Source organism: Heliangelus exortis, chromosome 1, assembly GCF_036169615.1.
Source record: "Heliangelus exortis chromosome 1, bHelExo1.hap1, whole genome shotgun sequence".
Classification (NCBI taxonomy): domain Eukaryota; kingdom Metazoa; phylum Chordata; class Aves; order Apodiformes; family Trochilidae; genus Heliangelus; species Heliangelus exortis.
Genome location: NC_092422.1, coordinates 128,548,375 through 128,575,312, shown reverse-complemented (window position 1 = coordinate 128,575,312; position 26,938 = coordinate 128,548,375). Strand labels below are relative to the sequence as shown.

General features: G+C 35.4%; 1 protein-coding gene across 6 annotated transcripts in view; it reads left to right on the top strand.

The window, feature by feature from the left end:
* The window catches only part of METTL25 (methyltransferase like 25), a 59,967-nt gene extending 33,799 nt beyond the window's left edge, over window positions 1-26,168 (top strand). For 2 of the 6 annotated variants that reach the window (XM_071765953.1, XM_071765971.1), the window contains exons 6-12: window positions 5,143-5,237; window positions 7,728-7,757; window positions 8,830-8,903; window positions 11,246-11,339; window positions 23,590-23,664; window positions 24,280-24,351; window positions 25,897-26,168. In XM_071765953.1, the coding sequence (XP_071622054.1) occupies window positions 5,143-5,237; window positions 7,728-7,757; window positions 8,830-8,903; window positions 11,246-11,339; window positions 23,590-23,664; window positions 24,280-24,351; window positions 25,897-25,983 (527 nt within the window). In that variant the 3' untranslated portion in view covers window positions 25,984-26,168. Of the gene's footprint in view, window positions 1-5,142; window positions 5,238-7,727; window positions 7,758-8,829; window positions 8,904-11,245; window positions 11,340-12,605; window positions 12,793-23,589; window positions 23,665-24,279; window positions 24,352-25,896 lie in introns of those variants that run through there. The other 4 variants (XM_071765961.1, XM_071765997.1, XM_071765989.1 and 1 more) reach the window with 4 other exon arrangements.
* The last annotated feature ends 770 nt before the right edge of the window (window positions 26,169-26,938 follow it).

Sequence of the window (26,938 nt, the reverse complement as noted above, 5' to 3'; positions counted from 1 at the left end):
AGTGGGGATTACCACAATAAATATCCAAATCATACACTGGAGTAGAGGGGCCACTTTCCATTATTTACTTGAAATCCTGAGTAACTGGGGAGGTCCCAATGGATTGGAGGGTTGCAAATGTAACACCCAGCCACAAGAAAGGCAGAAAGGAGGATCCGGGAAGCTACAGACCTATCAGTCTGACCTCAGTATCAGGGAAGGTCATGGAGCAGATGATACTGAATGCCATCACAAGTCATATAGAGGATAACCAAGGGATCAGGCCCAGGCAGCATGGGTTTAAAATATTGAAGAAATAAATTATAATATGGAATATTATAATTTCAAACAAGTAATCCATTTCTGTGTTAAAATAAATGGCAGACAATGATAGAGCAAATTCAATACAGGAACTGAGTTCAGTCTTAATGGTAATTTTTAAAGGAATTTTAAGATATCTGTCACTAAAAATTATCCTGGGAGTGGTTTCACTCAGCACTAGTTGTGGGGGTACAATCAGTGTAACTGTACTAAATTAAGAATAAGCTCTCTTCCTCTTGAAGCTATGTTCACATGCTGAGACAAACTGCTGTTTCACAACATTTTAATAATGACTTGCCTGAGGTGAAATTTAGGAACTAAATAATAAATAGAGTGGGAACTTCAACATGTGAACTAAAAGCATATTGCTGCCTTCTCTTTGCTGCGTGCTATTTACAGTCTGATGAACTTCAGTACTAGAAAACAAGTCTATTCTTCTGTCATTAGATATAGACTAGAAAATCTTTAAATCATAAAAATAGAATGGAAGTGTAAAAATGCATTTGAAGAACATCAGAATCCTCTATTTCATATAGTATTTTGTCATTTTTAATAATTTGTGTTACTTTGTTTTCAAAGAGCATGTGGACAAAACAGACATTAGAATCAACTATATTGTACCACAAAAGTAAAACAACACCCTGATTTTTTATTTATTTTTATTTTCATAAATTATCCAGTAACCCACTCAGATAGGTGTTGTTTCATGACAAAATTTAGTTTCTGCCAGGATGAATTTAGCAAATAGTGTTCAATAAATATTACTTCTAGTCAGACATTTTTCCTATAACTATAAAAAAAAATGAAGCATAAATAAAAAGCATTCAGTATTTTCTATTTTTAAAATCCTGTTCCCTAGCTATGCTTAATTGTTTTGTTATTTAAACAAATTTTTAAAAAATCTTTGAAACACTGCTGAGACAGTAGGAGTCTTAATGGATCTGTGAATAAGATGGTGAAAACATTAACATTTGCCTGAAGGTTTTCTCTGTATCCAGACAGAATTAAATCATGAGAAAAGCTGCAGATGATCTAATTATACATATATAATTTTTGTGATTTATAAATTCTTGCTACTCATTACAGTATTTTCAGTGTACCAGATGTTCATCTATATTGCCAATTTTTCATTTGGAAGTTAAATGGAAAGGGAGAAAATCCTTTGCAAAGTTCAAAATAGTACATGTGTTCCAAATGGTATGTGGTACTACTGTTGCAGTATTACAAAAAGTACACAAAGTGAAAGTCCAATTCCTCTATAAAACTTAAGAGCAATTTACTGAAGGTCTTACAAAAAGGTCTAAATAATTAGAGAATGGGAAATAACAAATTACTTCCAGGAGTAAGTAAAGGAATAAGAAATTCTGCCAAAATATTAAAAAGCAGTAGTAGTTTTGGTTTCCCAGAAGTTGAAAGGTAATCCAACATACTTTATGTTTAGTCCTGTTTGGTTGATGATAAAGTATGAGACTTTACATTTACTCAAATAAAATTTTACCAGTACAGACCCAAGGCCTTGTATTTTCCTTTGCTAGACAGCATAGAGTGAAAAATTCTATTAATATTTTTCAGTTGTGGCAGGCGTCTAGATGTATTTGTGTGCCTTTCCCAAAGTGTCAGTCTCCTCCAAGAGTTTTCAAGTATATACTAAACTGAAGACAGCTTCTCCATATATCATTTCTGCCTGTTAGAAGAATAAGAAATGAGCTGCTGAATTTAATCAGTCATGAAACATCCCTGTGATCACAAGAAGAGTTAATAAATCTATTGAGGGATTGCTTAAAGTATATGAATATTTAGAAGAATTCTCCCACCTGTATTTTAAGGTCTACAAACTCTCTATTTTCAGAAGACGTGAAAAAAAATAGTAATTGGAAAAAAATAGATGAAAATTTGGAAAGTTCCTATTAAAGTCCTTTTATAGGAAAGAAGATATTACAGCTTTCAGAAAAATGTTATTTAATCTTGAAAAGGAATACTAAGAACAGGATTACTTTGTTTAAACTCTTGTTTAACTCTTCCATGAAACTAAGCTGTTACTAATCTCAGTGAGGGCAAAATAATAGTAATTGTTTCTGTGGCTAAGAGTTGGAACTGTTCTTTTCTGGTTTATTCAGCATTATATGTTTTTGTGTAATTTACTCTCTTACCCTTATGTGTATACCAGAGTGATTTTGGTGAGAATGCTTCCTCACTGTGACCAAATGTATCTGATTTATGGGGACAGTGAAAAATGACAGCGAGTATCTTCAAACTACTGAAGTCAGGATTTTACCTATGTAGGTTTCTAATGAAGCTGAATAAGGATACAACTTCTCATGTTGTTCCTGACACTGCTTTTACTCTGCTTCCTGTGTTCCCTTCCTCTCTTCCACCACAGTTTGTAGATTTTGTTCTAAACCACAACAGAATTACTTTTTGTTTTGTTTTGTTTTCCAATTTTGGTGCAGTATTTGCAGCAATTCATTTTACTAAATGTGTTTTTTTATAAGGTTAGATGAGGTATAAAGTCATATATTTACAGTCTTCTACATACAATCTGAGGTTCTAGGATTGTACCACAGCATAATTTCATTTCAGTTCATTAAGTGGTTACCTAGAATTCCCCATGTTGTTATCTTTTTTGTTAACTTGCTTATTCAAATTCCTTCAAATTTCTTTCTTCATGGAAAGAATTCTGTCTGATTGTCTTCTCTACATTGAATTATAAATACAATTGTTTCATGTGCTGTTGAACACTTGTGCTGATGGGTGTGAAATCTTCCATAGGCTACTCAAAATGTTGCCTGAAAGTTTTTGGAGATTTAAAACAGCTGCTGTTTTGTCAGATAGAAGCACGCTATGGTAATTAGTGAGCTATCTAATATTAAGTATGTCCGAAAATAGTTGCAGGCATTAACAATTTGCAGTATTTTAAAACGTAGCTGATAAATATATGAACCTTATAGCAATATATCCAATCTGAAAATTGTTGTTAATCAACAGTGTTCTTGAGAATGGACTGGATATGGGAAAACAAATAGAACTCAAGACAATAGTGTAGATATGTAGTCAGCTTTGGATATACACACAAAAAATGTAAGAGCATTTGCTTCCCTCTGTTTTTTTCCTGTTTTTAGTTTCAGTAATTTAAATAAAGATGGTGCTTTGCATTATTACCTTTTTTAAAGCATTCATAAGTTATTCAGAATTATGCATTAGCAGAGTGCTCTAACATTGGGAATGTAGCTCAGTTGGTAGCAACTAACTCGTGGATTATTAGTTTGGCTAGGGACAGGGTTGTAAATTAAAAGGGAAAACTTGAAAAGATGTACTATTTCATCTTTCTAACTCAGTCTGCAAATTTTATTTTGAAATATTTTAACATATGAATTAGAAATTATTAATGTGAACTATACAAAGAGAACCATAGCTGTCATTGTTTCTTTTTGCAAAAAATGCATTCAGTAAGTTCTTACTACCATCCCTGTAGTAGGAATACTCAGTTTTATTCCACGTATGGAATTACAGTTGAAGGAAGTTAATGTTTTATGTTTTGACATGAGGCACTTACAAAATCTTCCTAGATTCCTTGTATTGAAATCTGTATTGCCAAATTTTATCCTTGTATCTAAAGGATTTTTCTTTCTTGGTTTGGTAATTTTCCAGAATTAACCTCCTGTTCTTAGGTCATGGTCCTCAAACCAGCATTCATTCCCTAAGAGCCCCTGACATTATTCAGGGGTAAAAGGAAATCAGACTGTGAGATTGCCTGCAGATTACCTGCTTGCTGTTGCTCTCTAGAGATCATCAAAGATTTGGAACTGCTGCTAGAAAAATGAGGGCTTTTGCTGTGGGGAAGAGGGTTGTATCATTTATAGTTTACTATTTCCCTTTTTCTTTGCTTAACTCCCATGAAATGAATTCTACTTACGTGTATGTATATCAGACTTTAAGTAAATTTCAAGAGTTGTAGCTCTGCTGTCCTTTTTTTAACCCCATTACATTGATTTATCTTTAAATATGCCCAAGTCATCTTTCTGTGCTAAAAAGCCAGGATGCTGGCCAATTTGGTTTTTTTGTTTTTTTTCCAAAGAAAGTAGTATTTCTTATTCAGCATTCTGAAAAATAGCTGACAGATGCACTAAAGAAAATTCAAAAATTTGTAGGGTTTGTCTGCATTTAAAACTCACTATTATGAACATCTATAAAGTAATCCCTATACTTTAGTTTTCCCACATTGGCATCAGTATTAAACATGAAGGATTGTGTTTTTATTAAAAATATTAATGATACTGAAACAAACTGAGCACAGATTGTGAAGGAAATGCATCTTGGTGTTATGAAGAAACAGCAAGAGCCTTCCCAGCTGCTCTTTTCTGGAAAACAAATATTATGCCACACAGCAAAACATGGCCTTTCAGAACTGAAGCAAACAAATACACATTGTTCTGTGTGATGTTTAAAAGAAATTTCTGGTAGAAGAACCCACTGAACAGTGATACGAAGTCCTGCTACATTGAATGACTGCCCAGCTTACATCTTGTGACTCATGGCATGGCATTGGGTGCCATGAGCATTTCCCAACTTTACTGTTGCCCCTTGGAATGTTTTTTTTTTCTGTGGATTTTCATAAAAGACACAAATTTTAAATTGTTTTGGAAAATGTAAAATTACCAGAAATTCAGTATAAACCAAAAACATTTGTTACAGGGAACACAGCCACCATTTTTGGTACTGGACTAAAGTGCTTCATCTACCATTATCTACTGCTTAGCTTGCTCAATACATTGTGTATTCTGTAAGTAAGAGAAAAATAGACAATGAAAGTTATGCCTAATTTTTTTTTTCTCTGTTTTGCAGCTTGCCCAGAGGAAGTGTGGGGATTTCCCATGTGTCAGTACTTGAAGGACAAGGGCTGGTGCTGTGGTCGCAATGCTAGAATGTCAGCGTGCTTGGTATGATTCCCCTTCTTTGCTTTTTCCTGCTGAGAGCTTTATCCAGATGTTACAGGATTCATTGTTTTTGGCCTCTAATCCTAGAGTGATGACTTTCATCCAAGACTCTACAGAATAACATCATTAATGTTGTAAGCATGATGAATTATATCTAAAAAAATTAGTATTGACCTCCACCTTTATATATTTTATACTTGCTGAAGGCATGAAAAAATAAGTATTGACAGAAATGTATTTTAAGAGTGGACAGAAAGGCCAAACGTTTGTTGAAACCTAAACAAGGTAACTCCTCAGGGTAATAATTCCTGGCCAAGGATTTAGAGGGGAACAAGGCAATTGTAGAAGGATTGCAATCAGTAACTCCCCCAACGCCTTAATGATTCATAATATTGAATGTTCTGACTGTTTAAAACCTAAACAAACCTTCCTGTTCCAATAACTGGAAGAGCATTAAAATCCATGTGGCTTAAGAGACTGGAAACATCTTTTTAACATTGCACCGAGAGATGAAGTGGTTTTAAAGACCTAACCTCATCAAGACAGGATGATGAACTGTTGTCTAATTTGAAAAAACACACATGTACTGAAAATTCAAACCACTGTTTCAGTTAGAAGACCACTATTCCTTTCCTCTATTAATTCTTAATTTCTGGTACCAAGATGAATACATCAGGTTCTGGCTAGCCTCTGCTGCTGGCTCTGTACCTCTGTTACAGTGAACAGTGTGGACTAAAGCCACAGTATGGGCTAATGTATTGAGATGATGTAAACAAGAACTAAGATGCTATCAGGAGATAGAAGGGCAGTTGTTTAGTGTTTGTGAGGCTTACATGTGTCACACCTGGCAAGGTGTATGAAAAAAAATTGTTCCTTTTAGAGACATTGCTTTAAAACTTAGCACAAAAAGTGCTTTCTAAAAGGATTTTCCTTTTCTGTTGTTCTTGTCAGTGTCATACAGTGCCAATTCTTCCTCATCTGACACATTAGCTATTTCCTTTCCCATTTCATTTCTTTTGGAAAGGAAAAGATCAGGCTGTTTTTCAGCAAAGGTAGGAAGATAAATTTTGTAACGAAATGACTCCCAAGAGTCTACTGATCATGCCTTTAATATCTTTTTTAGATTTCTCAGAAATCACAGAAATTTGGCAGTTAAAAACTTTTTTTGTTTAAACATTCATGAAAAGCTAAGAGTTCTCCTGTGTCACTAGATAATTCTACTGTTGTTACGTTTGTAATTCTCTCTGTGTGTTTTTCATGACTGGGATTTCCCTTACCTTCTAGGAGGTACAAGGGAGGCAGTGGAGTGCAGTGAGGCACACATCTTCCTAAGCATAGTGGCTGGCTTGGAAAAACTAAGTCTAATGTTGTTAAACTAAGCCTAACTAATGATGTTTGGCAGTATTGCTTATGTTAAAATGTCAAGGGTCAAAGACAAGAATTCTGGACAAGAATTTTGTTTTAAGAACCTTGCAATACATATTTAGAACCCACATCCATCTTCTAAGCAGCAGCAGGTATATGGTGGTATGAGAGCTATAGCTTACACAGCAGAAGCCAAACCTGAGAGTCAGTCAAAGCCATCAATGGAGAAACTGCAACTACTTGGTCTATGTCTGAAGAACAATCTGAAAGACAAGATCAGTTCTAAAGTTAGGAGAAAGAAAAGTGGGTGATTCAGAGAAAAGGAGTCTTACTTACTGTAATGGAGTTTGGGGACTAAAGTTGACAATGACCTATAAATGGTGGGGCATTTTTGGTTTGTTATCTGATTTGTTGTAGTGTCAGATAATGTACTAAAGTTTTGTCTTCAGTTCTACTACAATCTTTAGTATTTGGTAGAAATTTTTATAGGCACATTATCTTTTCAACTGTGGAAAAATATTCTACGCTTGTAATTCTTTGTTAGTTTTTGTCCCTGTGGATCATAAAAATCAAGTGTTTTCACACCTGCATCAGGTTTTATGGTGTGAAGAATCTAGTGAAAGATAATGCACAGAATTTTGAACTGCAGTCCCTCTGAATTTTTTATTCTAACTATATATGGAAGTTCAATTTATCTGAACAGTAGGGAGTAATAGTAATCAAAGATATTGTACATTGAAGTTATGTTTATTTTAAAATAGTTAAATATGTAAAGTCAGTTATTTGTATTTTGGTAGGAACAGACTCAAGAAAATTTCTTTTTAGTGCTATCACAGGAAGTAATCCTCTGAAATATTTTTACAATACTAAAAAAAGCAAACAACTTTTGCACGTGTCTGTTTCTGTAAAGATGGTTGTCATTGCTTCTCCTATAAATAAACCAAAATAACAGGAGTGAGCTGATTATGGGTCCCTAAAGGTATTAACACTTTAAACTGTGCAAGTTCATGTTATGTCACACCATTAATCCTGTAAAATTTAATCTCCTATGACTTTTAAACAATGTGTTTATAAAATGTTCTGATAAAGAATAAACATACCAGCAATTTAATTCCTTCTCTCTTAAAGGCTTTGGAGCGAGTTGCAGTTGGCCAAATGGTAAGTAATATTGTTTATTTTAGCCATTCTAAGATATAGTGTTTTTCCCCCTTGAATGCTCTTAATCCATGACCTTTTATTGAACTTCTGCATTTCTCGAATCTAAAGTACTAGCATAAACTGTATCAAATCCTGATAGATAGCATATGTCATCATGAAATCACATTTTTATTGATGTGATTGTACTTAGTGAATGTTTTCTTTTTACAATTAAGAGTCGGGGAAAAAAGGCTCAGCTTAAAATTTAGAGACATTAAAGTACCTATTTTAACTTCTTTTCCTATCTTTCAGCTAACACATAAATTCAGTTCAAATGTCCTTCTGATATGCCTGGTTTGGATCACTCTATCCCAGTGTTTTATCAACTCTTGTAAAAATAGAAATTGTTATGACAAAAGCTTGAACCTGTAAGAAACATCATCACTCTCATCTCTCTATATTTTTTGCCCTGTGAATACTCTGAATTACTGTTGTGCAAGTTATCCTTTTGGATGGTGGACATTTAAAAGGCAAGGCTGAGTTACCTCTTTCCATGTGTAAGCTCACTGACTTTAGTGGTCTTTACTAGAAGTGCTTCTTGCCACAAATTTTTGTCAAGCATAAACTGTTCTTACGCAAACATCTTTCGTACACAAAGTTACCAATTTTCAGTGTATCCTCTTTCTGCATGATTCAGACCACAGTATATGATGATTCAGCTGGGGAATTACTCCTTTTGTCTTTAAAACAGGTTAGGTAGATTGTTATATTTACTTTGCATAGTAGATTTTGGATCATAATCAGTATGTTTTTCTTCTCTGTTCTTTTTTCCTTTGCCAACCTTGAAGCTTCTACATTAGAGTTTTGGTTTCTTGTTTTTTTTCTTGCATTCATGATTATGTTAGAATCTGACACAAAAAACTAATTATAAGTGGTTGCTAGAACATTAGTAAATTGCTCTCTTAAACCTGTTACAACCGATTGTAAAGAACACAAGCCAGTAGGTAGTTAACAAAGCCAATACTTGTTTTGCTGCTCTGATCTTAATTTCATTGCCAATTTTAAATCCTTGCTCTTGTGAAATCCTTTGCAGCTGCCTACGGAATCATTGTTTTATCGAGCTGTTCTTCAGGTTATTATAGAAGAAATCTATGGTGTTACCAAAAGGTAGGATACTGAATTCACAGAATTAAACCAAAGCTCTGATTCCTATTTTATAGAGAATGTATGTGTTAGAAAGCAGAATGGTGTAAGAATCAGTCTCATCAGACTGCATATACATATTGGTATTAAAAAGCAAGATAAATTCTTTCATCCACATTGCAAATCCATTGACTTTCCTTTACTCATAGCTGAAATAGGTCCTCTTTAGTACCAGTATATGGACAAAACATACCTTCACCAGAGAAATTATTGCAAATTCATTAAAAAGTCAAACCAGTACTGGACTACCCTGTTATGTAGAGGTCCTGGAAGCTTTAATACTGCAGAAGACAATTAGACATTTCAATTTGTCCTGAGAAAAGCTGCTGAAAGTTCTGTGGCCAGCATGGCTGTAAAAGAGCCCCTTACTGCCTGTGCCTATGGTATCAAGTACTATACCCTTGTAGAATGGAATTTGAAGAGCTGGTGCTGAGGACCTCACATATGCACTATACTTGTTTTCTGGATTTGTAGTTGGATGAGATTTTATCTAATTCTGTGAGTTAGCACTTAGAGCACATCCAAAAGCACACTTTCCAGTTTAACTTCACTTGAAAATAACCTGTTTTTTGCATTCTGACCTATTCCATGGTGTAAACCCAGGCATGGGAAGTGAGGAAGACTAGAAAATTCACTTCAGATGTATATGCCTGATCTAAAATAAATGCTAATGCAGATACCCCCAAATCTTTTGCTAAATGTGGAGCCAGACAGCTTGCCCTTCAGAAGGTAAAACTCCTGAAAGAAGGAATGGATGTTTGTTTTAAAGTTACATAAAATGTCACACATAAAATCATGGCTAAAATTATAGAGAAAAGAAAACAAATGAGATAGATTATAACATGTTTCATTTGTTTAAGGCAGTATAATTTGGAGGAAGTAATTAAGGTTATACTTTTGGAAAAAAACCCAGTAGCTTCCCCCATTCCAGTTTTATTGCTGAGCATGATGTTATATGGCATGGCATATCCCTGTGGTCTGTCAGCTTTTCTGTCCATGTACCCCCACTCTTGTGTATCCCCAGCCTACTCCCTGGGGGAAAGAGGGAGAAACAGAGAAGTCCTTGAGGTTGTGCAGTCCCTAACAGCTGAAACATCAATGTGTTTTCAGCACTGTTTGAAGTCACAAATCTGAAGCACATCACTATATGGGCTTCTGGGAAGTTGGCTCCATCCCAGCCAGACCCAGGGAACAGCTTTCCCCCTGTAACTTGTCCTTAGGAGGGCAGATACCCATCTTGCAAAGAATGATATGACAGCATCATCATTAACTGATTTTTAGACTGCATCAGCTCAAATGTTTAGGGGCATGTGAATATTAAAGATGACAACAAAAATTCATTCTTCCCATAAAAATGGATCTCAGTGGGTGAAGATTCCTGCCAGCTAAACAGCATTAGAACAACCACTGAGTGAAGTCTCTCTGTTGACCTCTGTTGATGTTAATCCTGATCCTTAAATAAGGAGAAGGATGTTTTACTAAGAATAAAGATGGAGGAAAGATTTAAACAAAGGTATTTCTACTTAGTATTTCACAAAGGCTGTTTCCTCTTAAGTAATTGTATAATCACAGCTACTGTAGCTGAAAATGAAACTCGTGCACTGCACAGCTGGAAGTGGAATTGTATTGAAACACATTCAAGAAAGCAAATTCAGACTAACAAAAACTTTGCATGCTGTTTCTTCAAGATATTTCAAACACAGAGAAGAGATATAAGTGGCCTGTTAGGATTCAGTCTTCCTCTAAGTTTTCATGCATTGTTTTAAGATGGCTGTGTTTGGTTTGATTTTGGTTTTTTTTCAACAACCCATATTTTGTCTGGCTTCAAAACCAGGACATTGAGTTGTTAACAGGAGAAAATTCTGGCATCAGTGAAATAAAAATTGTGAGGATAGGAGCACTAGGTAACAAGTGAAAGTGAAATTTTACTCCAGCTTGGCATTTGCTCACTCCAGTGGTTGATGGTAAATAAATTACAACAGCACTATAGTAAATTATAGAAGTATCATAAAAGTATTATAGATGTATAGAATGAAGTATCTATTAGGGAAAAATTTAAAAGAAGCATTAAACTCATGTAAAATAATAACTCTACTATAACCATAGTACAATTGTACAATTGCTGTATCTAGAAATTTCTTCCAAATATTAACTAGCTTGTTGTAAGTAAAAGCTAGAGAAAGGTAAATTGTTACAAACTTGGCAGTAGTAGCTGATTTATTCCTCCTGAGTTAAAAATTTATGAAAAATGTGTAAATTTCTGTTGATGGATGTGTACAAGCCTGCACCTTGATGCTGTTTTTTAGTGATCAACATGTTGGAAAAACATTCTCCAAATCATCCTCTTTCGTAGATTATGCTAGAAAGTCTCTGAAAAAGCTGGAACTGGATGATTCAAAGGTGAGTCACTAGAGACTGTAGGAAATCTTCATAGCTATGTAAATTCTTGAAGTCAGCACTGTAATGCAGTGTTTGAACCATTTATTTGATTTAGGTTCTGTTTTCATGTCTAAATATAAATTATTCTCATTTTATTAATATTAATAGAGCAAACCCATCCTTTTTTTTAATGTATTAAAAAAAAAAACACATATCAAAGTTGAGTTTTTTAATGTTTGTTTGTTTCTTTTATGAACTAGACTTATATGTATCAATTCTTGAAAATATTTTGTTTCCAATTTACTTTATTCTAATGACTCCTTTTTCATACATGCTGCTCACAATCAGAATTTTTTTAAGCCATTCTGGTAGTTATGAAGTTAATCTTACAAATCTCCTCTGAGGCAAAAAAATGTAATACATGCTCTGTTTTATACATACTGTCATTTAGAGTTATATATACTTTTCAGATGCTGAGTAAAGCAGGCATGAAGAACTTCTTGCCTATACATACTGATAAAAGTAACTCTTTCACCCTTTTAAATCCAGCTGAAATACTACCCTATGCAAACATGTTCCTTTTCCTCTGTACTTCAAGTTTAAACTGAAAGTGATCCAAAAAACCATGAATAATGAATCACATAGTAAACACTTTGACCCCTTTTTATTTTCATTTTTTTCTGCAGCAATATTATCTTGATCCCTTTGGACACTTTTTGAAGATGAAAAATGTAACATTATTGTAAGACAGGCAGTTCTGTCCATACAGTATGTTTCTCTTACATTTTACTTCCCAAAGTATTTCCAGTTTATTTTAGCCTGTAGAGAGTCTCCTTTGAAGACTTCTCTGTTCTATGTATGGAAAAGATCTAATACTGTTTTCTTTAAATAATTAAAGATAAACATTATTTTTTTAAAAAGAATACAGATAGAAAGAAAATTTAAAATTGGGATTTAAACTTATAAAGACTTTTGAAGATAATTTTTTTTCAATGTAATTGATTGTCTTGTCTTAGTACTACAACTGCTAATTTGGTCAACAGATGGCAACCTAGTATTAGGCAAAAAATATGACTGTGTGAAGATCACAATCACTCTGTGAGAACAACAAGTTGTGCAATTGAGCCACTACAGGGTTTTAGACTGCTTACTGAAAAAGTTGGTACAAATCCAAGGGAAAAGTAAGAGTGGCAAGTATGTAAAACATTTAACATAAATTTTGTAGTCTGTGGTAAAGTAAATGCTTAAAATCTGTAGTCAAAATGTCAATTCACTTAAATTTGTCAGGCACATCAAACCAAGGACTAAAAGAAAAATGCAAACTAAATAAACAAGTAAAGCAAATGGCATTGGAATCATGCTTTATGGCAGTAAGAAAAAGACCAATGCCTGTTTTAAAAAGATTGCATCTCATTTAGTTTGCAATTTGAGTTACCTCTTCACTTCTCTGGATAAATAAGCACCAGCATCATTCATTTACCCCACCTGAAAGTAACCACTCAAAATAAGTGTCTTTCTCAGCGTGTGTACAGTCACCCCAAAGCTATAGTGGGTTGTTTGTGCAATAGTCAGTTTATTAAACCATTGACTAAACTGCTACTAGAGATTTATACATTGTTTTCTTCCAATCAGTATGTCTGATTTTTAGACACTCCACCTTTTGCCAGAAAAAGTCTGGGTAAATGCAAGTTGCCCTGAGAGAAAGATGTCTGTCAGCACTACTTCAAGCTACACATTTGTGTAGTTGCTACAGACTTCATTCTAGTAAATGCTCATTTTTGCTTCTATTTCTCCTCATCTTTATGTACAGCTGGCTGCATACTGAAGACTGAATTTTATGCTGATCTAAACAATATTATCTTCCATTTCCCAGCTATGGTGAAATTTGCAGCCACACAAAACCTTGCTATTTTGAGATATTTTGATATTTTGCTCCCTGAATAGTGGTTCTGACACTGCAGTTTCCATGATGGAATCAGCACTATATCTACACAATAATGGAAAATGTGTTAAATTCCTCTCTTCAGAATAAAATTACATAGCCAAAAATGTGGTGAAACCTAAACGTTTGCTCTCAAAGACAGCAAAAATCACAGAGAAATTTATGCAGAATTTGTTTCCTGGAATTTGTTTTCAAAAATAAACAAAAGACCAGCTGTACTGCATAGAGCTCTGTCTGTGGCTGTGGCCAAGAAATAATGCCTTGGGAAGAACAGAAGGCAAGAGTGAGCATCTATGATGCTTCCATAATAATCAAAAATGTGCCGATCATTCACAAAAAAAAAAAAAAAAAAGAAGAAGCAGTCATGGTCCTCATGCATAAATTTATTTAGGTGGTGGTAAAAAAACCATCTAGAATATATCAAACCTGTGTAGTGCAAACAGACAACTGTGAGAAGAAAATTGTTTGCATTTGAGCCTCTGTTTTGTGACTGCAAAAACGTTTTTTTTTAAAACCTAAGTTGGAAAACTGCAAGTCTCAAATCTTTTGCTATGCCTCAGAAAACAGAAGAGTTTAATCTGTGCATGCTAATAAATACACTGGGAAGCAGAGGGGTAGTGGCAGTAAGGTTTTAGGAGTCACTGTGAAGGTTTGGTAGCTTGGCGTGTACGGTAAAGTCATGGATGTCTTTGATTACTGTGGCTGAATCTGTACCGTGGGACATAAACATCCTTCCAGACTTGTGCTTCATGAGCACCACAGCTGCTTCCTTGTATACACCAGTGCCTCTGTCCTGGATCCAAGGATAGATCTGGTGCAATCCAGTTGTTTTCCAGTCTGGACAAATGTGGAGGCAGCATAAAGAGAACAAGAGCATGAGACACCTAACCCACCTTGATACATATTTATGTAAGTGGATAAATATAGTTCTAAATATAGAATCAGTGAAAACTCTTATCATATATAAAAATCCAAAGAGTAATTTAACTTTTGCTATTGTTTTTTCCAGTAAAGGTAAGTTCTTTCATCCTGCCAATTGTGCCTCTTTCATTAGTGAAATAGATTTGAAGATTTTTGTTTATTTGAAATAAGAACCAGACCATTTATGAAAAGATTGTCAGTCAGAAGTGAGAGTGAGGAAAGAGTTTTTCTACAAAAAAATTTGTATTTATCAGTCACCTAGGGCCATTCATAGTTGCTAGTCACTTCTGGAACTATAACCTTAGCAAAAGTACTTTCCTATATTGTGTTTCATTTCAGTGGGAAGAGCCTGTCAAATCCGGGTTAAACACTGAGATGCAAATGAACCTTTCTTTTTCTGCCTTCTGGCTCAGGATCATTCCTTTCACACATCTCTCCACCTCAGCAGTAAAACTGAGACATACACTATGACTACTGAATGTGTGAAAAAGTATTCCCATTTGCTGAGGGCTGAGAGAGGTCTTTAGGTGGGAGCTGTTTGCTTCACAGGTGTGGTTATATTGCTTCTGGCTTCAGAACTAATGGTTTTGTGGTCCATGGTACCTACACAGGACTACAGTAATTATTTTGAATACACATCAAGGAAATATTTTATTCTAGATTATCTTTGTCATAGCTCACTCTGTTCGTATACAGAACATACATGTTGTATGGACAGAGCATTTAGTATCACATAGGTAAGGGAGAAATTTTATTCAAAGATTTCTTTTCCCTTTTATTCACTGTATTACATAATTTAACATGAATGTGGTAGTCTCACTTGAGAGAATGAAGCAGTCATCCTTGTTTTTTCTCCTAGAGGAGCTGGCCACTTAACACTTGTCAGTCTTGCTTCTTTCCATCAGGCAGAGCACTCACTCCTCTTCAGCACAACTTTTCAACTCTTTATAGCTGCTTTGCAGCTGCTTTAAAACAAAGCCTCTTGAGTATACATTTGTTTGCTGCTTAAGACACCGAGTGCTACAAATGGTATTGCCACAGCAAAAAGTCCTTGTAGAAGTATTTCTGGAGTTTTTAAAGGAAAAAATCCACAAAAAGTTGCTTAAAATGCCGTGTTTCCTGTACTGTTTTGGGTAGCTTAGCAAAAGACCTTTCCTAGGGCCAGGCTTTAAGGTGATTAAAGGAAGAAAGTGCTTACAAAGCTGGACAGTGCTTACAAAGCAAGACAAGAGGGCACGGTCTCAAGTTGTGCCGGGGGAGGCTTAGGTTGGATATTAGAAAGAATTTCTTTACAGAGAGGGTGATCAGGCATTGGAATGGGCTGCCCAGGGAAGTGGTGGATTCTCCGTCCCTGGAGATATTTAAAAAGAGACTGGATGTGGCACTCAGTGCCATGGTCTGGGAACTGCAGCGGTAGTGGATCAAGGGTTGGACTTGATGATCTCTGAGGTCAGTTCCAACCCAGCCAATTCTATGATTCTATGATTCTATGATTGTCTGGCAGACCTTGAGATCCATGACCCAGCTTGGATCCATTTGTGCAAGGAAGTGAGAGTATCAGTGGGTGGAGCTGCTCAACAAAGAGAAGCTGTCCAGGATTCATGTCAAGTGTAGTCTGGGAATGAGGAGAAAATGCTATTTAATGCCACATATGATTGCAGGGAGATACACAGGGCTGGACACATTCCTGGCACATCAGCAAAGAAAAGCTGTGAGTCACTGATTTCATCTCCTGCTGTATTCACACTGTAGTTACTGCTATGGGCTAATAGCATATTAATGTGTCATAGTCCAAATACTTCAAAAATCACTTAACCCTTTCAGTTGTAGACATGCTAGGGAGATACAGTAGAAATTTCAGAGACAGGGTCACCTTAATCTTTTACACGCAAAAAGAGGTTTATTTGCCTGTCAGTGAGTGCATCCTTCATGTTTACTTGACTTTGTTTAACCAAGATACCAAGTCTCCTCATGACTGGTGCTTTTCAGTTTCAGTCTAGTGTTTGCACATAATCTGAGGTTTCTGGGGCTCTTCCCCTGGAAAGAAGTTATTTATTTATTTATTTGGTGGGTGCCCGATCTATCAACCTGAGGTAAGATCTGCAACAATAAACGTGGTTAATACTCAGTTTCCACCATGCTCTATCCCTGATTTCTTAAGTCTTTTTAAGACTTCTTAAAAACAGATGCTGCCCATTTGTCTTTCTGATCCTGTGCTTCAGATAGAGCATCCCAAAAAGTTTTACAGCTGTCAGGTCTCAACTGGAAGGTCAGTAAAGGGCATTAGACCCTTTTGTGATGTGTTTTACCTTTCACAGCAGCTTTTACATTAACAACACAGTAAGGGAAACTGATGACCTGCAAAAAGCTTATTTATCATCTTAAGTAATTTTTAAATTTTTAATATTTGACATATTATGCCTAACAACCTTAGACTCAAATATTCTAAAGCCTTGATGTAGCTATATACTAAATATAGCTATATCATCCTGCATATTATGCCAAGTTCATGTATTTAGACATATATTTAATTAAATAAATGTGTTAGCATTCTATTTATCAACAATTAATTTTAGTAGGCTGTTTTATTTATAAATATTAAAAAATAACTAATTTTCTATGTTTTTGTCTTATTTTTATAAAAAAATCTGAAATTACTACATATTATTCATTTTTACAGTAATCTTTTTACTAAGTAATTATGCTCACATTTAAAAAATAGTAAGTCCAAATATATCTGAAATATACAGCTTTCTCGTTTGATTTTACTGGAATCCCCAAATGACTTCCCTTTGTTACACTGACTTCATGTTTTTGCAGACTACTTAATTAATTTATTTTTGCAGAGTATTTAATTTTGAGTGGTAAAACTGGTAGATAATAAGGAAATCAGGATTTTTGTGAAAATAATTTTTTGTTTTCACTAATTGCTCTTTTTGTCAGATTTTTTTTTTCTTATGTCTTTGGATGCTTTTTATATACTCAGTGTGAATAGTTGATACGTGTTTCATATAGAAGGAAGGTTTTTTTATTAAATAGTGATACTTTTTAAGAAAACACAGGAGCCATGCATATATGACTTTTTGCTTTCATTTTGATGAAGCAAATGCCTAACAATAACATTATCATACATATAAAGCCTGAAAACTATTAACTGAGCTGAGTGATCTCTTAGTGCTGTAACTATCAACTAAAAATAAAATCAAAGGTCTGAGGTTCTTAAGTAATTTTTAATTAAGAAAAAGCTGATTGTGATATTTTTAAGAAATAAAATAAGGATATGTTAACTTTAAAAATAACTAGGTTTACACTTGGAGCATAAATATGGTTGTATTACAAATTTTGGTGATTTACCACTGGTTTAGAAATTCAGTTTTAATATGTTTAGGTTTTATAATTCCTCAAATGGCACAGAGAACATGGATTAAGGAGATGTCTTCTATTATTTTAAGATAAGGTTGTTATTCACTTAGCTAAATCTATATTTAGTATATTGGGCTCAGTCTTACATTTTTAACAGACATAAATTATGCTGTGCTTGCTTTCATTTATTTATATGATAACCGTGCTCTTCTTAAAATTAATACAAAAAATTATTCCAATTTGATGTGTTCAGGTTCCTATAGTATTAGATGGAAACACTTAAGTTAAAACATTGCAAAGCCAAGAACTTCAAGATGGAACTTTCAGAGACTCCTGCTAAGATAATTAGGTGTCCTGACCACATAAATGCTTTGAGAGAATGTGGTATTAAATGTACCTTGCAAGTAACTTCACACTGAGTGGCTGGGAAATTGTTTGGAAACACCTCTTCATTTTTATGTGATCCATCTCTAAGATCATATATTCTGCCCTTACAGACAAAAGCAGAGGCATCTGACAAACCTTTAAAGGTTTTTTTAGTCCCTCTGAGGAACATGCAGGTGGAAGCCCTGTCTGCCCCTCTTGGCTCTCAGTCCAGCCTGTGTCATGAGCTGTCCTGGTTTAAGTCACTAATAATGTAATGGCTTTGAGGGTATTTCCATTTCCAATATCATTTTGCAATTTATCACATGTATTTCCTAGCTTGGTCCCGTACCAGCTGAGCTTCAGATGTTCTAATGAATTTGAACACAGCTACATAAGAATATGTCGCACAGAATGTTTTGTGTGTTTTTTCAAAATTTTTAACCATGTAATTAGAGACAGTGTGCTCTGTACACATCACTGACAAACAGTACTGTAGTTACATGAACAGGTGAGTCAAGGTGGGGCAAGATAAAAAGCCCTTGTCCTTATGGAGCTTGTCAGGATAAGTTGCATTACAGTATTACAAGTCTGAACGTTTTTAAAACTATGAGCTTAGGACATTCCATGCTTCCTAGGAAACACTTGTTGAGGTTTCTGCAGCCATATGAGAACACTCTAAAGCAATAAACTGATCTTTACTTTTTCCACCTTTAATATACATGGTATGTTCAAATTTTCTTGCAGGCAAAAGTAGTTTTTCATATGGATTTCTTATTTACTGCCTTTACAAGATTTTGACCAAAGGAGCATGGCATCTATAAACCCATCCCAAAGGACTAGTCCAGTGAAGAATTTCCAAGTTTAAATTCAGCACCAATATGAAGTCTTTAACCAGACAGATTTCTTAAACATCCTAAATTCAAACAGCCAGAGATGCTACTCATTTCTCACCTGTAATATTTCCAGTTTCTGAAAATTGAGTCTACCCTACAGAATCACATGTGGCAAATTAATAGTTTAAGTTTTAGTGTGGTGTGCTATTTAAGATTCCAATTTTGTTTTCTAATAGATTTCTTAGAAGAAAGCTAAATGCCGCAAAAATGTTTACTGAGAACTTGGTGTGTTTCATGATGGTTTCTTTTTTTTTGTTTTGTTGTTTGGTTTTTTTGTGTGGTTTTTTCTTTGTTTTTTGTAATTTCTGACACTAAAATTGCACTGAAAGAAGCTGCTTCTTGGAAGTGAAATATTACTAAGGTGGACGACACTGTTGCTGCTGTGAAGAGTGTGACTGGGTCTTTTGCTATGACAAAACATATAAGAACACCTTTCCCCCTTCTTTGGCATTTGTCGGTGTTTTTTAAAAACATTGTTGCATTTTTCTCTATTATGAAGTTAATCAAATGCCCACTGATGTAATAAATTACATCCCTCACTACTTTAATCCAATCAAACTACAGGAAGTAAGAGGGAGAATATAATCGTGTGCCTTAATTTTACTGCTGTTTTAAAGTATTGAAAAAACACATGCTTAAGACTGAAGAACTGTCAGTAGTGGAATTGTATAATAGATAAAGACATGAACTAACCTGAATATATGCAACTACACTGGGAACTAAAAAAGGTGTATTTTTGAGGAAATAGGGAGATGGACTTTTGACCTGAGATTTTTTGTCAACTCACACCAAATTCAGCGGTGCTATTTCTAAAAGGCAGTGATCAAGCTGATCTGATCTTTGTTAAGATTATTTCTAATTTTGATGACTTTTTGTGTACAGCCATTGGGCAAACATAGGATCAAACCAATACTTGCTGTTTACCATGAATTTCAACACAGCAATTAACTAAATCTAAACAGTAAAAAAATGAAGGCACTAAATGAATTTACACTTAATGCATTTTACAGTTGTTGAAGAGTTGTCTTTTTCAGCTGTTTCTGTCCTTCTGTGGACAGAAGGAATTTTGGCTCACAGATTTCTTGGTTCAGTTGTTAGGGAAATATTGAATGAAGGCTCAGGTAACACTTGTATTACAGCTGATAAAATATCTATGCATACTGCAGCTTTCAAGTACAATTGTTTTTCAAACAGACAACGTACTATCCCAATTATAGCAGCATAACATTTTAGTCTTACAAGGAATCATAAGAGATGTGACTTTTATATCATTTATATATAGTTTGTAATAATAGGAATTGCATTAATTTGAGATACATTTTAAACAAAGTTCTAAATAAACTTATGTTTCTCACTAATTACATTATCTGTTTTACATTATATTATATTACATTACGTTACATTACTTTACATTATTTTGAACTACCATAGTCATGGGAAAATTATAAAACATTGCTGTATGGTGTGGACTCCCAAATGTTTTTAACTGATGGAAGACAATGCTCTGCTGCTTTCTTTTATTCTTGCTGGTGTTTGGGATAGTGCGAGTGCAAGGGAGAGGAAACAGAAATGTGCGGTCAGTGCAGGGGAATGCAATCCCTTTCAGGCAGCAAAGAGGAATTATATCTGTTTTAACAGACTGAGGAACTGCATCCTGGGACTCTGGCTCTCCTGTCCAGTGTGTGAGCAGCACTGGATAGTAAAAGATTCTTCCATTCTGTCAAAATGCTCTAATCTAGGGAAAGACACATCTGGAGAATATGACTGAAATATTTCAGTCGGTTTGGCTCTTTAGAGGGAAGAGAAAAACAAACCTTCAGATAATTTGCACAGCTTTACTGAAAACAAAACATCAAAAAGACCAAAATGTGTCCTGGTAGTACACATTTATACTGCCACATCAGCTACTTAACCTCAGCTCTGTAGTTGGGAAAAAGTACTTTCTAAATTAAAGAAACTAGACTGAAAGATTACAAGTATTCTTCTAAGCCATCCTCTTGTTTCAAGACATTGTTACAATTTCGTGTGATTCCTGAAAAATATTTGTCTATCCTTAAAGCTTCCTGTGAAGGAGACCAACAACCTTCCCAATCATTAATTAACCTCAAAGAGAAAAAGTTCCTTCAAGTTTTTAGCTGTTTTTCTTTTGCTGTAAATCAGACCCATCAGTTCTTACCTTACTAACTGCAGACAGAGTGAACAAACTGTTCCCTTCTTTGTGATAGCCTTGTAAAAACTGTTATTATGCTGTCTCTCAATTTCCTCTGTTTTAGCCTGATCAGTTCCAGTTCTGTCTTTCTGCATAGGTCATGTTTTCTAGATCTCTAATCTCTTCTGTCTCCTGGGGTGTTTTCAGACAGTTCATTTCTTTCTTTGAAATCTGATGCCCCAAAATGGATGCAGTATTCCAGCTAGAGCTTTGCCACTGCCAAGCTGAGTTGAAGGATCACTTCCTGCACTTTGCAGGCTGCTCTCCCATGCATGTCACAGAATAGTGATTGCTTTATTTTTTGCAGTATCATAACTGTGACTCTCATTCAGCTTGTGATCTGCTGTATCTCCCAGATTTTCATTTGGTATTACTCATCCTAACCAGGTGATTATTTCTGCCTGAGTATTGTTCCTTCTGTTTTTCTCTACAGTATTTCAAACTTCTTTTCTAAGCAGTGCTCTGATTTCTGAGAATTATTTTAAGTTCTTGCAATGCCTTCCTGTTTCACATATGCAGGCTTAGTTAATGAAGTTTCTGTTCTGTCTTGTGAGTTCTTAATGACCTCCAGCCAGCAGGTCTTTTCTGTTGTTCAAAGACTCACTAATAACTACTCTGTCGTTATATAATTCAGTTTCACTTGCTTTATGATACTTTAATCTAAACCTTGTTTCTTAAATTTGCTCATGAAATTGTTACGTGAAATTATTTCCAGAATCTTGCTGAAATCAGAATGTATGACAACCAGTTGGTTTTTTGCTGTTTTGAATCCTTGCATCCCCTTTACAAGCAAAGCAGGCTGACTTACGATTTGTCCTAGACCATTTGATATTGACTGTTGTTAATCTGCTTCACTTTCAGTGGTTTTAAATTTTTTGTCTTTTGTCAGTACCATTACTTTGCTACTTTGTCATGGACTAGCTCTTTCCCTAGCCACAACAAACAGCCATACTGCAAACTCCCAGTGCTGAGTAATTAAATCAGGCTCTTTCATCTCCACTCTTTCCAGCAGCCTCCATCACCACTAACATTCCAAACCTACTTCCCACTCCTCTGACAGGTTCCATAAGTGGCCAGCTCAGCTGACTTCGTTAACATCTAGAAATGCTGACACTACAACAGTAGAGACATAGTGACTTTCAAAACCAGGAAAATATCATGGTCTGACAGGAAGCTGAACATGAGCCAGCAGTGTGCCCAGGTTGCCAAGAAGGCCAATGGCATCCTGGCCTGTGTCAGGAACAGCGTGGCCAGCAGGTCCAGGGAAGTGATTCTGCCCCTGTACTCAGCCCTGGTGAGGCCACACCTCGAGTCCTGTGTCCAGTTCTGGGCCCCTCAGTTCAGGAAGGATATCGAGGTCCTGGAGCAGGTCCAAAGGAGGGCAACCAGGCTGGTGAAGGGACTCGAGCACAGATCCTATGAGGAGAGGCTGAGGGAGCTGGGGCTGTTCAGCCTGGAGAAGAGGAGGCTCAGGGGAGACCTCATCACTCTCTACAACTCTCTGGAAGGAGGCTTTAGCCAGGTGGGGGTTGGTCTCTTTTCCCAGGCAACTCCCAGTAAGACAAGAGGGCACAAGAGGTCTCAAGTTGTGCCAGGGGAGGTTTAGGTTGGACATTAGAAAGAATTTCTTTACTGAGAGGGTGATCAGGCATTGGAATGGGTTGTCCAGGGAAGTAGTGGATTCTCCATCCCTGGAGATATTTAAAAAGAGACTGGATGTGGCACTCAGTGCCATGGTCTGGTAACTGCAGCGGTAGTGGATCAAGGGTTGGACTTGATGATCTCTGAGGTCCCTTCCAACTCAGCCAATTCTATGATTCTGTGATTCTGGCTGCCCTGTGAAGAAAACTCTTTGTGCAGAGCTGTTATAGGGAAAGCAGGAGATACCTGCCATGGTGCCGTGGCCACTAAGGGCTGGAAAGGGAAAGGGGTTTTGGCTTAATTGACTTCTTGAGCTGCCTTTGTATCAAATTCAGCCCTGAATCCCAACACTGGCAGTCATAGTGGCTACCATGCATCAAGTGGTTGGGAAAAGAAAAGGGGGACATGAAGCAGTTCAAAGTAAATAGAGAAAGTTTTCTCTTAAAGATGGGCAACTTGAGGCACAGAGAAACAAAGTGTTATTTCCAGAACCTTGCAGTAGGTTTTTTAATGTGAAATATCATCCAGAAGTCCTGACTGATGTATGTTAGTCTCACACCAGAATCAACTCCTCAGCTATTTAATTAAATCTCTTGGGAAGGGGGTGAGGAGGGGGTAAGATATATGGGAAAGGAAATGGGAATGTTATCTCCTCTTTACTGTGTAATTCTCATTTAAGAATGGCTACTGCTTTCTTAATAATGAATTTACATCAGTATTTCATGTCAGTGCAAAATGCTGTCTGAGGAATATACATTGTAAATGAGAACCAAGAAACTGATGTTAGAAAATTAGTGTAGACCTTAGGAAAGCGCTAAAAAGCAGAACAGATTTTGTTTTGTAGTGTGACTTTTGATTAGGAAAATAATATTTCCATCTAATGAAAAATTAACTAGAATAACTAATTTTTTTTAATTATTTTTTTTTCCCTTTCAGCTCCCAGACAGCTGTATAATGGATTACTATGAAAAATACAAGGACAGAATGAATGAGCTTGAAGCATTTAATATGGTAAAAATTACAGGTTTAATACTGTTACCTTGTATATATCTGCTAGTCTAGAACAAACCCTGTTAAGTTTTATGGGGAAGTTGACTGTCTTACACCGTGGTATGGAATCTCAAAAACAAAGCAGCTCCTCCTTCAAACTTTGGAGCATATTCTATTCCAAGACTATATTAGGTGTCAGTAAAATAATAAAGCAAACACATGGAAGATTCTTTTTCAAGAATGACTTTTACCCTGGAAAATGAAATGTCAGTCTCCTTTCAAACCTAGACTGGTCTCCATGCAGTTGTTTCATAAAAATTCTTTTTATTAAAATTCATTATTTCCCTCTTTGAAATTGTCCTGCTTCCTATAATATAATTTTCTTGTTGGACAATGTCTTGAAACCAACCAAATAACATAGTTTCCTGGGTTTATGGCTTTACGTGTATTTTTGATCTCCAGTATAATCTGTTTTGATGTCCATCCCACAGGGAAAATTGGCAAGGTGATACTTGTACAACAGAACCACTAGAAAATGACTGACCTTCCTGGAATTGTTCAGTGGAAGTGTAACCACTCGGAAGTGTGTTGGCTCTCTTTCCCAAAAATCATTATAGTGTCTAATCTTTCTTTCAGCTGAAGGTTGTTCTGGCTCCCTGCATAGAAGCTTTGATACTTCTGGATCGTCTCTGTTACCTCAAGGAGCAGGTATTTTTGCATTATATTTTATGATACCTAAAGGCTACATCACTTAAATGAGTCTATTTCAGCCAGTTTATTACTCTGCAGACCAAAAGTCTCTGTTGCAGAATTACTATTCTCATCATATTTGCAAACGTGTAAGCATTCATTCCATTTAGTATAAACATATGCCCAGCAGATGTTTATTTTCTGCAAAGCAGCAACAGTAAAGTTTATGTTCTTTTAATTGTATGGTAATTAGTAGTAAATAGACAGTAAAAAATTAATTAATTAAGTAAGCAGAAAATCTCACGTTTTAACAGCATGTTGAGATATTTAATTATTGAAAAGAATATTTGAAATGCTTAACAAAATTGATGCTGTACATGCTAGAGCTTCCAGCAAATATTTTTTAGGACATGGACATATAATTCAAGAAATTTTGATTTAGGTCCAAAATGTTTATGATTTCCTTTAATTGTTTCTTAATTAAGATCAATGATAACAGAGGGTGCACTTTCTCCAACTGTGTGAATCAACTGAGGTACATTTGACTAACATGCAGCCTGGTTGTATATTTTGCAAGTATAGACTTGGGATATAATAAGCAAATGTTACCATTAAATGCTAATATTACAGTGTTTCTTCTAACACTAATTTTGAGCTTTGCCTGATTAACTTAGAAGCAGCAGTCATACTTTCTCTGCACCAGTAAACATTTTTTGGACAAGTAATAATTTGCTAGAAAGAAATGGTAGCACCTTCCAGCTTCTGCTCTGGGCCACGGTCAAAATAAAGTTTAAACCCATTCATGTGAATAGCTCTATTTTTCCATCATAAATCTTCCATTTTAACAGCACCATTTTATCATAAGTAAAAATTCACTTTATTCTCTGCCTCAGTGAAATTGGAACAACTGTAACTGTAACTGTATGGTTTTGTTCTAACTGGTATTTTTACAGACAGGCATTTTGAAATATTTGAATAATGATGTATTTCCCCAAATGCCAACCAGTTATAAATCACACAGGAATCTGTATGATTTCCAAAATAGGAGATCAGACTTGTTGCATTCAGCACTAATTTACCTTTCCTAAGTGTAATATATGCATTGATTTAATCTTGGACTGTTTGATTCACAAAATGTGTTTAGGAAGAAAAAATAGAAATTATAAAAGCCAACATGAAGACCAGATGCAGCTGCCCTTATTCTTTTGAAATCAGTTAATTAGCTTCAGTAGTAGAATGTGCTGCATAAAATGAGTAGGACTTGATCCTCAGCTTCTTTACTCTAGTTCAAAAAAAGCTTTATTAAAGGAAGTTGTAAGCTGTCATGTGGATGGGCCAGAAATAATTTAATGTCTTTAACTCCTGTTTTGAGTATCCTTTTTTCTCAATAAATGTTCTGTGATTTTCTTCTTAGCTAAATGCTTTTCTCTGCTTTGCATTAAGGATATTTTTAAATATTTTTTTTTTTTGCGATTCTGTATTTCAAAATATGGATCTATTACCATGTTTTAGCTTTTAAATCAAACACGTTTTTATGTACTTCAATCATGTATCATTTTACAGGACAACATTGCCTGGTCTGGACTTGTGAAGTTATTTGATCCTGTGAAATCCCCCAGATGCTATGCAGTTATTGCTCTGAAGAAATAGTCATGTTTTTAAGTGAAAGCAAATTGCAGATAGGCCGAGAGCTCTGAACTAATACTGCTATTTCCTCACTTTTATTCTGTTGTTTTTAATTGATTCCTGAAGTATATTGACTGCTTTTCAGCTACAGAAGTAAAAAGTGAAATGCCTCTTTGAATCATGAGAAATAAATATCCTCTTTATAGATACCATTGCTTCCTTATGTCTGTTATGAAACAATGTTGAACATCTGGATTTATTATAAAAGTTACAAAAAGTATTATGTTATTGTTATTTAAAAATAATTTTTTATGTGTCTTCTTTTAAGTCATTATACTATGTATCAGTGCCCCTTCCCTTGGTATTTCTAATCACAAGATCATATGTTCTCAATTTTTACCACTGGCTGGCGTCATGCAGTCTCAGACTAGCCTTGCCTTTTTCTTTTCTGGATTCAGATAGTATATAGTATATACTATAAACAGAAAATAAAATAACCTGCACTGTAAATAAGAAGTTTCTCGACTAAATAGGGTCCTTGTGCTTCCCAGTTCTTCAGGTCACCAGGACCAGCTTATTGATACAGCAGCTTAGAAGAGCCCAGATAGTACCTACCTGCAAAAAGCAGTTTTGTATTAACCCTTCTTCTTTCAGGCATTCTTCCTGGCATGCACTTGTTTGCCTGTCACTCTGAAAGAAAAAAAACATGATTGTGCTAATCCAGTGGGAGATTTCCCAGTGCTTCAGAAATCAGCTGCCCTGCTGGAGTTCACTCTCTACTCCTTGGGTTTTATCAGAAAGCTATTATCTGGGCCAAATGTGTTGGGTATAAATACTTTGGTACCCAAGTGAATTGAAACTTGCTAGGCAGTTTCTCCTTGGTTGTAATGCACTGCATTCATGAGTGGGAAATTTATTTGTTCATGGGTTTATCTCAACGGGTTGCCTAATTAAACTTGCAGATTTTCCATCAATTAAA